This window comes from Periophthalmus magnuspinnatus, chromosome 7 (assembly GCF_009829125.3).
Source record: "Periophthalmus magnuspinnatus isolate fPerMag1 chromosome 7, fPerMag1.2.pri, whole genome shotgun sequence".
NCBI classification, from domain to species: Eukaryota; Metazoa; Chordata; class Actinopteri; order Gobiiformes; family Gobiidae; genus Periophthalmus; species Periophthalmus magnuspinnatus.
The window spans coordinates 9395899-9410043 of record NC_047132.1 but is presented as its reverse complement, the minus strand read 5'-3'; the positions used below and the strand labels follow the sequence as shown (position 1 = coordinate 9410043).

The 14145-nt window shown below is 40.7% G+C and overlaps 1 protein-coding gene across 2 annotated transcripts in view; it reads left to right on the top strand.

Moving 5' to 3' along the window:
- syt6a (synaptotagmin VIa) overlaps positions 1-14145 on the top strand; it is a 169817-nt gene that overhangs the window by 107410 nt on the left and 48262 nt on the right. Inside the window, exons 2-3 of one of the 2 annotated variants that reach the window (XM_055223118.1) lie at positions 9982-10138; positions 12677-12904. In XM_055223118.1, coding sequence (XP_055079093.1) covers positions 9982-10138; positions 12677-12904 — 385 coding nt within the window. Of the gene's footprint in view, positions 1-9981; positions 10145-12676; positions 12905-14145 lie in introns of both variants that reach the window. The other variant, XM_033969548.2, reaches the window with a different exon arrangement.

Sequence of the window (14145 nt, the reverse complement as noted above, 5' to 3'; positions counted from 1 at the left end):
GGATACAGACTGAACAGACTTTATTAGATTGACGGAGCAGATAGTAGAGAGCCAGGTCGTAGGCTGATGTCGTAGGTAGCCGGGTCAGAGGCTGGGGTGTTCGTACCGAGGTGAGCTGGGTAAGAGGCGGAGGTGCAGAGTAGTTTGAAGGAGCAGGATCTGGCGAAAAACGAGAAAAACCTGAGATCTAGTACTGGGATCATACGCACAGAAAACTAGACTGACCCAAGCAGAACTAGAACTGTACCACGGGGGATACACGGATGATCTGGCGACTTGTGTTGGATCCTCGGTCCCTTTGTACTCCCGAGGAGTTTGATTGCTAATGGACTGCAGGTGTGTAGTGGGTGGTGCCAGAGTCTCCGCCCAGGTCCAAACAAGGACACAAGCAAGGGGGAAAGACAGCACAGAAACACCGGGACAGACTGGAATCTTGACAACTAATTATAATAATACTTTTGTTTTTGTTTATTGTTGTGGGGTGACCTTGAGTGTCTAGAAAGGGGCTTAATACAAATATAAAATGTATTATTGCTATTCTCTCATTAAACGTGATCTCTCTCGGGCCCTATTCGAACCCTCCTTATGGTTCTGTACAATGCTACACCCTCATGCTCACGCTCCTACACAGCACTTCTCTATAAATGTACAAAAACATACAAAAATGTACACAGCGACTTGACAAACCTGACGCGATGTGCAGTAGCTTCATTAGCGGGATCCACACTGATTGTGTTGTGATTGCTCTGAAGGGGGAGTGAGTTAATGCAGAGAGCAAAGGAAGAGGGGCTTCAGAGTGTGGCAATCTAAATGTTATGTGTTTTAGCAGTTAATGTCCCATAGAAGTAAAATACCCCCTCGTTAAAGGAGCGCTATGAAACATTTGGGAGTCTCTTGTCTCCATCTTACCATTTTACCTGGAATTTTTTCATAGTGTGGCATTAAACTAAGCCACGTAACAGGTCATATTTGAAAAGAGGCGACCCAAGCTCACTCTATGAATCCATGTTTTTTAATGTGTTTCTTTGCAATAAAAAAGCACCTGTAATTGAATAGCAAAATATACATTAAATACCAATAGAATGTTCCAGGTAAAGCAATAGCATCTCCATGGAGACAAGCAGGTGACGTGCTAGAAAAGTTAAATAGTGGACTTTAAAGGACAATCTTCCATGTAAGTAACAGAGAAGCAATATATTGAATAGTGGAGGAAACACCGTAAAGGCCAAAAATTACACTGTTTTCTGATCTGTGTTATAATGTTGTTTCCTCATCACAAACAGACCTGGTTCATTCACACATGTTAAACACATAAACACAGAATATTTAGCACACACCTTCACTAGGATCACTTGGATCATTTCAGCCCTGGAATTGCCCATCTCTACTGAACTAAAGGTAAAAGTTAGCTGGTACCTTCAAAACTACCACTACATGACATCACAAGGTAGAACAGAGCATTTTGAGCTTTGAGATGTAGACAGACTAATAATAAACACAAACACAATTTGGAGTCTGTTTTTGAGGAATTATAACACAGCTAAACACTCACAAGAATCCATTTTGCGTAATATAGAACTTTTACAAGTACTTATGGCATCAAGCTACAGCAAGAAGTTACATGAAGTTAAACCAGTCAAACTACAAAAATAGCTTGATACTTTTTTTTTTTTTTATTTGTGTCATTTTTTACTAAACTAGATATTGCCAATTTTGCAGTTTAGTGTGAATGTCTCCTCTGGTGTACCGTGATGAAGGATGAAAGGTTGAAAGTAGCATTTGCGTTTGCTTCTTTGTAGAGGGTTGTGTGAAATTCCAGATGACATGGGAGCCGTGCCTGGACTGTGGACCAGAGCAATCCCTTTCGCATAAATCCCCCAGACTCCCAAATCGTGTCCAGCGCTTTGCTACAGTAAGCCTGAAATGTGCTTCGCTGGACTGTCTGCTTAAGGCTGAATTAAGATCAAGGCTCAGGAGGGTAAATTAAGGTCCCATTTTCAACTTTTTTCCAAGTAATTTCACTTTTTGGCACCAATATGTCACGGTTTATTTGAGTGTGCCGACAGTAGCGCAGTTGGTAGAGTTTTGTCCACTGATCTGAAGACTGGCGGTTCGAATCCTGCTCTCAACATAAACACTGGCAGAACGTCAGATCCATTGACTCACAGGTTGGCGATGTCCTTGGGCATGACCATAGACCAGAGCTGCCCAAATTACGGCCCAGGGGCATTTTTGTTGGCCCTCGTGCCTTCTCCTAAACTGGCCAACTGATCAGGAAGTATTTTTTTACTACAATTTGAAGAGATTCTACCTCTATAACCTGAAAAACATCACATTGCATTGTGACACGGACCTAAAAATAATAATTCCAAGTCTTATTAAAAGTATAATGGCCTTGTCAAAACCTTGGCACCGTTTGACTCCCTGTATCGATACTGGTCTGTGGCCGTCAACTTTAAATATGTTCCAGTGTGGGGCCCTCTGTCAAAAAAGTTTGGATATTCCTGCCATAGTCTATATATAAATGGACGTAGCTAACCTGCTAGCCACCACATTCCAAATAGGAAGTGATCATGAGTGCACTTCCGGCTCCATCAACTCTGGCTCCAATTCACTATAAGTCAGGCCCATAGACTGTATAAAGAAGTGGACTGAGTGAGTGTGATGTCACCCATAGCATTCCACTTCAGTCAAATGAAGCTCATCAAGGCTAGCAGTTATAGGGGCGAATTTGGAGTTGAGTTTCAACCGCGAGTATCAAAGCAACCAAAGAAGCCAGGCTATTGAAGGTAACGCCCCTTCCTGCCCGCATTACTGGTTTAGCAGGGAGTGGGGGCTTAACAAAGCTGTCAATCAAAACTGTTGCTAATGCTAGGGGGGTAAAGAAGGCACATGCTTTGTCTGTTATGTTCATATCTTGATTTAAAATGGTGAAATAAAAACACCAGGATCATGCAGAGGGTGATAAAACAAACATATTAGGACAAAAATTACGAGGCTCACTCCAGCAGTTACAGAGAGAAGAGACACAATGTTTCAAAAGTGAATTGGAGCCAGAGTCAATGGAGCCACAAGCATCCACATGCACATTTCCTATTTGTAACATGCTGGCTGGCAGGTTAGCTATGTCCATTTATATATACAGTATATGGTTAAGCCCTTGTTAACAGTATGGTTGCTAGGTGATGGTTACAGTATGTCATATCTGCTACCCCTGTTCAACCAGGAAGCAAAATGATATACTAGACTGCACTAGGTGTTAATTTTAGTTACATTTTAAATATAATGATGTTGATTATGTGAAATGAGTAGTCTAACCTGTCATATGCACTTTAACGTCAATTCAATTTAAACTAAAAGCTCTAAAAACAGGCAAGTGATAAACATTTGACGTTTTTCAGCGTAATTGGCTCCGTGCACAACAGCACCCAGCAACCTCACTGTTAGCGTCACTACTACTTTCTTTGTATTTTTACACTTTGTGGCAGATATTACATTTCATTCCTTGTTTTTCTACCTCCTGCCTTTAGACATTTACTTTTGCATCAGATTAGCTTCACTGCTGCAGTGCTTTTTTCAAAGTTCAGGTTGTCTTGCAGAACAATCTTGTATGTGTAGTTCATGCAGCAGGTGGTTCAGTTGGCATGAAAAGAAATTGTTTATCGTAATGTGAACTTGGTTTGAAATTGAACAAAATGTCTTCGGTTTTAGGGGAGTTTGTTCCTTAAACTTTTTATTATGTTGCGCTGTTACTTAGTTACTGGGTTGAGCATGTAAAATCCCACCTTCTCCCGCGACATGTGTTCAGAAATAGCTTCGGTAATTTTGTACATGATGCAACTGACAATATTTCATGTATTGGGATGTCGTCCTGTGTTTGGGTGAGTGCTTGCGGGTGCTCTGGTTCTCAATCAGAGCACCTGCAAACACCGGAGTATAAGGTGTACCGGAGTATAAGTCATATAAGTTGCACCGGAGTATAAGTCGCACCAGTCACAAAATACATAATAATTAAGAAAAAAAACATACATTTCACATATAAATCGCATCTGAGTATAAGTCACACCTCCGGCCAAACTATGAAAAGAAGTGTGACTTATAGTTTGGAAAATACGGTAAATGATACAAAATAAGCTAATCCTCCAGCGCGGTACTTCTGAATGTGAACCAAGCTCAAGAACTGGAGATGTGTCCTAATAACTGCACTGTTAATGCTGACATGTTTAACCCCAGTGTCATTGAAGGTGGGGTCAAATGCAGAGGACACATTTTCCCACAGACGCCAATACTTTTACAAGTTTGGCGACAGCAGCTCAGTGGTTGAAGCAGTGGTTGGTCCTAAGGCAAAACACTTCACCCTCCTTGCCCAGTATGAAAGCAGTGAGCACATGAGTTGGTGGAGATCAGTGTTGCGTTGGTGGAGGGGGAGACTGGCACAGATTTACATCCCCAGGTCGACTACCGTATAAGCTGACCAGTGTGAGAGTGGAGTGAATGAATAATGAGACAGTGTAGTGCTTTGAGAGGCTTCCACAAGAGCAAGGCATTATTATGATATTCTGGTTTGAGCGAACATGAGCTTAGGGCAGTGTTTTAGTCAGGTCTATTTTACAATACTGACTGTCAGAGTTTCACAATGCCTCTGCACAACTGATCCACCGTAACAGACAGTGGCTTTTCATCATGTGCTTTTCATCTCTGTATTTCTTTTTAATGACCACGTAACATTTTAGAACAAATGTGCAACCTGGGGTCTGACTATTTTATTTTTTAAAATCAGAAGTACATACACTGCCAGTCAAAAGTTTGGACATGCCCTCTAATTCAACTTTTTTTTTTTTTTTTTCATTTGACTACTTTCTATGTTGTAGATACATATATAAGACATCAAATATATGAAGCAAGACGTATTGAATTATGTAGCAAAGGAAATGTTGGCTACTTTGAAGATGTATTTATCTTTTATCCTTTCTTATCTATCTTGCTTCATGTATTTGAATGCATGTCTTCTGTATATATATAAAATGTAAAAAGTAGTAAAAACTATGTCCAAACTATTGACTGGTAGTGTAGCTGTGGATAGGGATGGTGATTCTGAGCACTCAAGCCTGAAATGCTGGACAAAAGGATTACTCGAACATGCATAAGTACTTAACGTAGATAAAGGTCCTATATTACGTAAAATTAACTCTTGTGACCTTAAAGTCATGTTGTAATGTTGTTACCGCATCACCTGGAGTTGTGTTTTGCTTCATTCACACATGTTTGACTAACGCTTTATATATAGTCTGTCTATATCTCCAAAGCTCAAAACACTCTGTTCCACCTTGTGATGTCATGAAGTGTTAGTTTCAAGTTAGCTAACAGCTACCTTTTACCTGTTTTTTTGTTTGGTAGAGATGGGAAATTCCAGAGCTGAAATCATCCAAATGTTTCTAGTGAAGGTATGTGGAGTTTAAAAACAGAGTGGAGCATTTCCTGTTTTACGTCATGACATCACAAGGTGGAACAGAGTGGGGGTTTTTTTTATGTTTGAGAGAAGAACTCAGCCTAAATATGAAGGATATGTATGTTAAACGTGTGTGAATGAAGCAAAATGCAACTCTAGGTGTGTTAGTGATGAGGAAAAACATTATAACATAGCATAAAATGGCGTAATATGGCCCCTTTAAAGTGCAGAATCTAAGTAAATAAAAGTAAATCTGTAAGAAGTCAACTATGTGCACAGTTTTTATGGCACAGAGCCAGCAGTGAGACGGTTCCTCAGCAGGAGTCTGTAGAAAAATGCCTGTAATCTTGGTGCGTGGAATGGAACACGTTTTGAAAATAGGATTCTTGGGCAGCTGCAGACCTCCCCAGTATCAGGTGTAAGGCTATAATTACTTCAACTCATCCACTGAGGGACAATGGCACATGTCCTAATACAAGATTTTCGGTGTTTTTTGTTCCTCTTTTGTTGGTTCCCTGGGTCACTGTGAGCGCGCGCAAAGCAGTCGTCAGCATTCTCACTCAGGCTCGGGTTTATTGTGTACTGCAGGTTCAAAAGGAAGCCTGTCCAAACATAAGTAAACAGAGGAGGGGGTGTATTAGCTGCGATGCTATTATTACTGAGGATTTCTTATGTTTTCGTTACAATTGTGTTAGCTCTTCATGAATAAGTATTGCCTTTATGTATGTTGCAATATTTGAACTACTGTGTCCAAAAAAATCCCAGGTAAGAAAAGAAAAGTTTAGTTAAAAATTTACTGAAGAGCTTTTTTTTAATTTTTTTTTTATTTTTGGATGTTTTTATCGCACTGAAAAATTGGCTTGCATCTCCACAAACCTGACTCTTATTTTGTTCCTTTGGCTTTGCTCTATGTTATGTTGGTTCCTCATCACAAACAGACCTGCAGACCTGGAGTTGTGTTTTGTTTCATTGTTTGTCACATGTTTAACACACAAACCCTGTATATTTAGGCAGATAAAAAAATTTAATAATGCAGAATTTCTGGTATTTCTGGTACAATTTTGAAAAACTTAATCTCATCTTGACATTAAGTGCAACTCAAAAGTTTCAAGTCAGTCAAACTTGTCAGCATAAAGCTTTTGTCGCTCATCACTAGGAGGAAAGGAGAGAATGGAGAGTCCAATGAGAGCACTTACACTCTCTTTTCCACGAGTGCTCTGTTTATAATACAATACAAGCAGAAAAAACAATACAAGCAAGTATATAAGTCCATATAAAACATTAAAAACAGGTGCAGATGTGTGTATAATATGAAATTCGGATTGTGTCACCAATGTACCCAGTTTGTCCTCAGCCTGGCAGTTTTAAACATCCACTTGAAGTATTCAGGCAGTCTATGAAGTCGTCCCTTTATAGATACATTTCATAGAGTGTTGTTCTCTTACAGATATCGATGGACAACCTACTTTTCCATAGAGAATACAGCGATGGGTTTAAAATTCCTGTTAAGAAACAAAGGGCTGAGTGACAGAGTGCGTCTAAAGGTTTCAAAGTAGACTATAAATATATAACAAGAAGTCATTTCCTTTGTTTTACTCAAGTAGTTGTGACTGAAAACATGTAGCTCAGTCCTACCCACCTGTTCAAATCCGTGACTTTGCTGTTGTCTTCTTCCAGTCAGAACTCCCCGAGGATAACTACTGTAGGTTGTTTGCTCTGTGATATGTGACTATGCTATAATTGCATTTGCTCCGTGGAGACTGGGGTATTGTGTGCGGCGATGTTAAACCCACCAGGAGAGACTAAAACAGACAAATGAGCGAAGTGGGATGAATCTAATGGAATGCATACACTTAGGTGACTGCATCCCGACAGGAAGACGTGGGCTTTAAGGTAGACTTTGTTTTTGAAAGTAGCGCGCCCCGGGAACTACCTCCAGATTCGGAGCTAGACTTAAGGCGATATATTTACCCGTAGACCGTGCTCTTTACCTCGGATCCAGAAGAAACACACTTCTTCAATACTTACGGGGCGGTAGTAGCTCAGTTGGTAGAGTGTTTGTCCACCGATCTGAAGGTTGGTGGTTCAAATCGACATTATCGGTCGAGCAGTCTGATCCACAACCTACAAATGAATACTGTGGAAAAGCGCTATATAAAAAACGTGACCATTGAACGTTGACTTACGAAGATGTGTCTGGTCACAAAAAATATCATGGGATTGAAAAACTTTGAGGCTTTCTGCAGAATCGATGAGCAAAGCACTAAAATCTGCTAATCTGAGGTGAGAGAAATGTGATTTTGTTTGTAAATGATAAGTGACCAATGAGCTCCTTCGTTTCACATGCGCCTCTGCAATAAACAGAGATATCATTTTGAATTTTTCAGGCCCAGACACAAGGAAATGCATACAAGCTCGAGACAGAAAGGCTTGGGAAAATATACCCATTCAGTGTTTCTCCAAGTCTGGTTTTGACAGTAAACCTGTGTTTGCAATGTGTTTTAGGTGATAAAAAGCTGCAGATGTTATTGATTTGATGTGGCTGTTAAAGTTCAAGTCTGAGTCCATTATTACCCTTAGATTTCTCGTCTGATTTGAAGGTTTTAGAGAGAGAGACTGGAGGTGACTGCTGACACTTTCTCTGTGTTTCTGTGGGCCAAAGATGATGATTTCAGTCTTGTCTGAGTTTAGCTGGAGAAAGTTGTTTCACATCCACACACTGATCTGTTGGATGCAGTGGCAGAGTGAATCCACCAGGAGGAGATGGAGAAGCTGAGGAAGGGGATGTTTTTACTGCTGCTGAGGTTTCTTGCTGAAATACAGTAAGGAAGAAGAGACAGTGTTTATATGAATGGCTGAGAGGTTGACAGGTGAGATTGATATTGTTAATTTAAAAAAAAAAAACTCTTCCTAGTTGAATTTATTGGTCAAAACATGATGAACACATTTCAGATTTATACGCTTTGGTTCACTTTTCAGTTTCCTTTTTCATGTTGTCAATATCTGGTCTTAAAGTTTTATTTTTTGTTTTTTTCCCCACATATTTTTCTTACTACAAAATGCGATCTGTGCATTTTCCTTCCATTATATACCGTCTGTTTGGTATAGACTTGGCTTTAATATTTGATATCTTTGGCCCTGTGCCCCTGTCTTATATAAAACAAAAATAGCACCAGAAGCTTTGAGAAATGTTTTTCTAATGGACTGTCCTCTCTCTCCCTCTCTCTCTATGTCCTCCCTCTCTATTCATCTCTCAACTCCCTCATTTCCTCCGCCTCTTTTTCACGCCACTGTCTCCACCCGTCCCTCTTTGTCTCTTGCTCTCCTCTACCTCCCCTCCCTTTCTCTCTCTCATTCCCTGTCTTCCTGTCCCCTTCTCCCTCTCCTTCCCTCTCTCTTTTCCCCTCTTCCATTCCTCTTTCTTTCTGCCTCTCTCTTTGTCTCTTTCCCTCTCCACTCTCCCTCTTCTCCCTATATTTTCTACCTCCTTCACTTGCTTTCTTTCCCCCTCTCTCTCCTCCCCCTGTCTTCTCTCCCTTCTCCCCATCCTCTCCCTCCCCATCTCTCTCTCCTTCCCCTCTCTGTTGACTTCTCTCTCTCCTTTCCTCTCTTCTCCCTTTCTCTCTGCCCCTCCCCTGCCCCCTCTCCCTTTCTCTCTCTTTCCCTCTCCTTCTTCTCTCCACTCTTCCTATCTCACCCCCTCTCCTCCCTATATTTTCTACCTTCTTCACTTTCTTTCCTCCTCTCTCTCTCCTCCCTCTCTCCCTCCCTCTTGTTCCTTCTCTCCATCTCTCACGGCTTTTCACTTTCACCATCCTGTCCCTCCCCCTCTCTCCCTCCTCTCATCTCTTTCACCCCCTTCACCCTCACCATTCTCTCCTTCTCTCTCCTCTCTACTTCCCTCTCTTTCTGTCCCCTTCTTTCTCTCATTCCCTCTGTTCTCCCTTTCTCTCTTTCCCCTCTTCAACCCTCTCTTTCCCTTTCCTTCCTCTCTTCCTCTATCTCTCCCTGCCTATCTCACCTCCTCTTCTCCCTATATTTTCTACCACCTTATCTTCCTTTCTCCCTCTCTCCTTCCTCCTCCTCTCCTCTCCATCTCAATCACCCATCTTCACCATCCTCTCTCTCCCCCTCTCTCCTCCTCTCCTCTCCTCTCCTCTCTCCCTCCTCTCCATTTCAATCACCCCTCTTCACCCTCCTCACCATCCTCTCTCTTGCCTCTTTCCTCCCCTCTCTTTCTGTCCCCTTCTTTCTCTCCTTCCCTCTTTTCTCCCTTTCTCTTCCCTTCTTCATCCCTCTCTCCCTTTCTCTCTCTTTCCCCCTCCTTCCTCTCTCTTTCTCTATCTCTTCCTGCCAATCTCACCCCCTCTTCTCCCTATATTCTCTACCACCTTATCTTTCTTTCTCCGTCTCTCTCTGCTCCTCCTCTCTGTCTCCCTCACCCCTCTTCACCCTCCTCTCCCTCTCCCTCCCTCCCCCCTGGTCCTCTCCATCTGTCCGTCCATATTGCTCTGCTGTGTTCCCGGTTCCAGACTCCACTTTTGGCCTGTTGATCGGAGTGTTCGTGCTCTGTGGTTTGGCTCTCGTGGTGCTTCTCTCCTTCATCTCGTGGAGGTTTTGTTGGATCCCGTGGCGTAACAAGCCCCTTCTCTCCTCCTCCACCTGCGGCCGAGCCCTGTCCCCCTGCGCGCCGGAGCTCCGCCTCCTCACGTAAGACTCTCAACTATTTATAGACTCATGGTGCAAAAGGTTATGGTTGTGTGATGTCAGACATGCTAAAGAGCCCGGGATACAATTAAGTTAAAGGAGATCTGTTCTGCAAAATGGACGTTTCAGAGCTTTTAACCATGTTATAGTTGTTTCCAGTTCTCATTTACCTTCTGAAGTTGTATTTAGAGTCGTGCATGTTTATTTTTGACCAGATGAACTTTACTCGACTAGATTCATGCATGTTTGAGTAATCTTTATAGTATTCAAGACCTCATTCAAGATCAACCTCTGTTTTTACAACCACGCCCTCTGCTCCGTACTTAAAAGATGAACAAAAGCAAAATTTGTAGGCCGGCGCTCTTTAGAGAGGGGAGTTCTTTTTAACATGAAAATATTGCAGTAGTTTTCCGGGTAAGATGAAGGCTGTGTCGACCTGAACACGTTTGTGCATGTGTTTTGATTCTTAAAGTAGACCTATTCTGCAAAATTGATTTTTCAGAGGTTTTAGTCATTTCCTCCACTGATTTATCCTCTTGAAATTGTTTTTGTAGTGATGTGTGCATGTTCTATGGTTTTATTTTCTTAATCAGTCATACACGTAGGATTCAGTAGCGTCGTTTAGTCATTTTGGTACAAATGAAAAAAAATTAAAAAATCCACTACTCGTTATTTCTACAGTTATTTAGTCATTTATAAAGTCATTTTAGATCAATATCAAAACGTCCAAATTATAACGTAATGATCCACTTGTGTCATAGATTATAACTATAAACCAGACACAAGCACAAAATGTCTTCTTCAAGGACACTATACTTGATTTTTACTGTCTTAAAATACGAAAAACACAACTACTTCATTTTAAACAGTTTCCAAACGTGTTCCTCGCTTTCCCAACGCATTCAGAGCATCCTAATAACTCACCATGATGAGTTTATAAGCACGACTTATAAACAACTTTCAGAGGAATCCCGGTAATGCTAACAAGATGCTAACGTAACTTCCTGGTTTGTGTACGATAAAAATGCTGATTAGGTGCAGACAGCGCACGCAGATGTCTCATTTTGACCGTCAGAGGCACAAACCCCTAAAAACAAATAAAAAAAACCTTCTGGGGGTGGTTTATGATTCAGGCTTCAGCAGTGAATAAAGTCATGAAACAAAAACTGGAACAGAATTTATCTCCCTAAAAAATTTAATCAAGTGAAATAAAAAAAATAAGTAATAATAAATATATTGACTATAATAAAGTGTTTGGGCAAAACATCAGATTCTTGTTTTTACTTCATTATCTGACCAGTAAAAACATTAAAATGAGAACCTGAAATGACTTGCAAGTGATGTAATGATGGAATGAACAAACAAAGACATAAAATGAAAGTAAATGGGAGATGTGTGGGTCTATTTATTCACAAAACTGCAATATTCAAGAGTAATATGTATCCACACGCTCCCAGATGTGAACACAACCTCTACTATCTTTACTCGATCAGACATTGTTTCCTCTTCTTTGTTTAGTTTATTTTGTTTGTCTTAAAGGGATCATATACAAGAGAATTAAAAAAAGAAAACAGTGTAGAGATGATTTACAAAAGTTTGGTACACACTTAGTACATTACAACAATATTCTATCACTGAGTTTCTAGAGAGACAATCTCCAACAAAACATGGCAGGTTTGGTTGTAAAATATATTAAATATTTAAAGGGCCAATATTACGGTATTTTCTGATCTATGCTATAACATTTTTTCCACATCACAAACATACCTGAACTTTTTTTGTTTCGTTTAACATACATATCCTGCATATTTAAGATGAATTCTTCTCTCAAACAGAAAACACTCTGTTCCACCTTGTGATGTCATGTGGTAATACAGGAAGTGTTTCGCTATGTTTTTAAACTCCACACACCTTCACTAGAATCATTTAGATGATTTCAGACCTGGAATTGCCAAACTCTACTGAACTAAAGGTCTAAAGGTAAAATGTAGCTGTTAACTTGAAAACTACCACTTCATGACATCACAAGGTGGAACAGAGAATTTCGAGCTTTGGAGACGTAAACAGACTAATAATAAAGTGTTACTCAAACATGTGTGAATGAAACAAAACACTACTCCAGATATGTTTTTGATGAGGTAAGAACATGATAACATGACATAAAGTTCACAAGAGTCCATTTTGTGTAATATAGGACCTTTAAACACAGTGAAGCACTTCCTGTATTACCGCGTGACATCACAAGGTGGAAATGAGAGTTTTCTGTCTGAGAAAAGAGCTCAGCCTAAATATACATGGTCTATTTGTTAAATGTGTGTGAATGAAACAAAACACAACTCCGGCTATGTTTTTGACAAGGAAACTCCATTATAACATAGATGAGAAAATAGCGCAATATGGGCCCGTAGACTATCATGCACGCCTCCCCTCCCACATGCCAACATAACATGCTAACATTAGTAAATCAGTCTTTATTTCCTCCTCTCATCCATTGTCTCATAAATTGTGTTCCGTTGACAGGCCTAACCGTTCGCCGCCCCTCCTGCCCCCACCCCAGTCGCCCATCTCCATGGCGACAGAGAAGGTGAAGGACCCTCTGGGCTCGGTAGGGTTCCTGGAGGCCGCCGTGAAGATCAGCCACACGTCTCCGGACATACCCACTGACGTGCAGCTCTCCATGAGGGAGCACTTCCTCCGGAGAACGCAGCGCATGCAGAGACAGACCACCGAGCCTGCTTCCTCCACCAGGTCAGATACACACAGAAGTACCCAGAGCATGCAGAGGCAAACCGCCGAGCTTGCTTCCTTTAAAAGGTTAAAAACATATACACATATACAATACACGATATGGGAAAAATATCTAATTATGATTTTTCCGACAACCATTGGAATATGTGATTAGATTTGGGATTTAGGTTTTAAAGTTTCAAAGTTCACAGTAAAATAGTAAAAAGTAAGTACTGTACTTTTTAGGTATCTATACTTACTTCACTACATTTAACAGCAGGTATCTGTACTTTCTAATCCACTACATGTTTGAACTGGACTGAAAAGTAAAAAGTACTTTTCATATGATTTGAGGGGTTATTTTTCCCGTGTTCGTGGAAACATCCTGACTAGAGTTTTTACTATATTACACAAAATTTACTTTAAAGTTATAACGTTGTTACCTCTTCAAAAACAGACCTGGAGTTGTGTTTTGTTTCATTCGCACATGTTTGAGTAACACTTTATTATTCGTCTGTCTATATCTCCAAAATGCTCAAAATGCTCTGTCCCACCTTGTGATGTCATGAAGTGGTATTTTTCACGTTAACTCCTACATTTTACCTTTTATTTAGCAGACATTGACAATTCCAGATGTGAAATTATCTAAATGATTCTAATGTAGTTGTACACAGTTTAAAAACACAGCGGAGCACTTCCTGTATTACCACATGATGACATCACAAGGTGTAACACAGTGTTTTCAGTTTGAGAGAAAAAAACAGCCTAAATATACAGGGGTGTGTGTTAAATGGGTGAATGAAACAACATGACTCCAGGTCTGTTTGTGGTGAGGAAACAACGTTATAACATAGATCAGAAAATAGTGTAGGGCCCTTTTAGCTAAACAAACTACAATGTTTTACTAGGCCAAGTGGATACTATAATTAGCTAAAAAAACAAAAAAAACTCCACTGAAAGTCCCTCCTGTCCTCAATGTCAGCAGGTTCAGATTCACATCTACGTCAGCAGGTACAATGCGGCCATGTCGAGGGCCTTTAATGAGCGATAAGATGACATTTCCATGATACTGTATAATCCAGTGCAGCTGCCCCAGAGCTCAGAGGCTGCAGGGCAAATCAATACCCCCATCTGGAAGCACTCAGTCAGGGAGAGGTAATCAGCCCGCGCCCTACCTGCTATACTGCTGCTGATACAACATTTACTTCAGTGCAAAAGCGTTTCCATGTCCATTATGTAACTTTTCTGATGGATGGTATGCC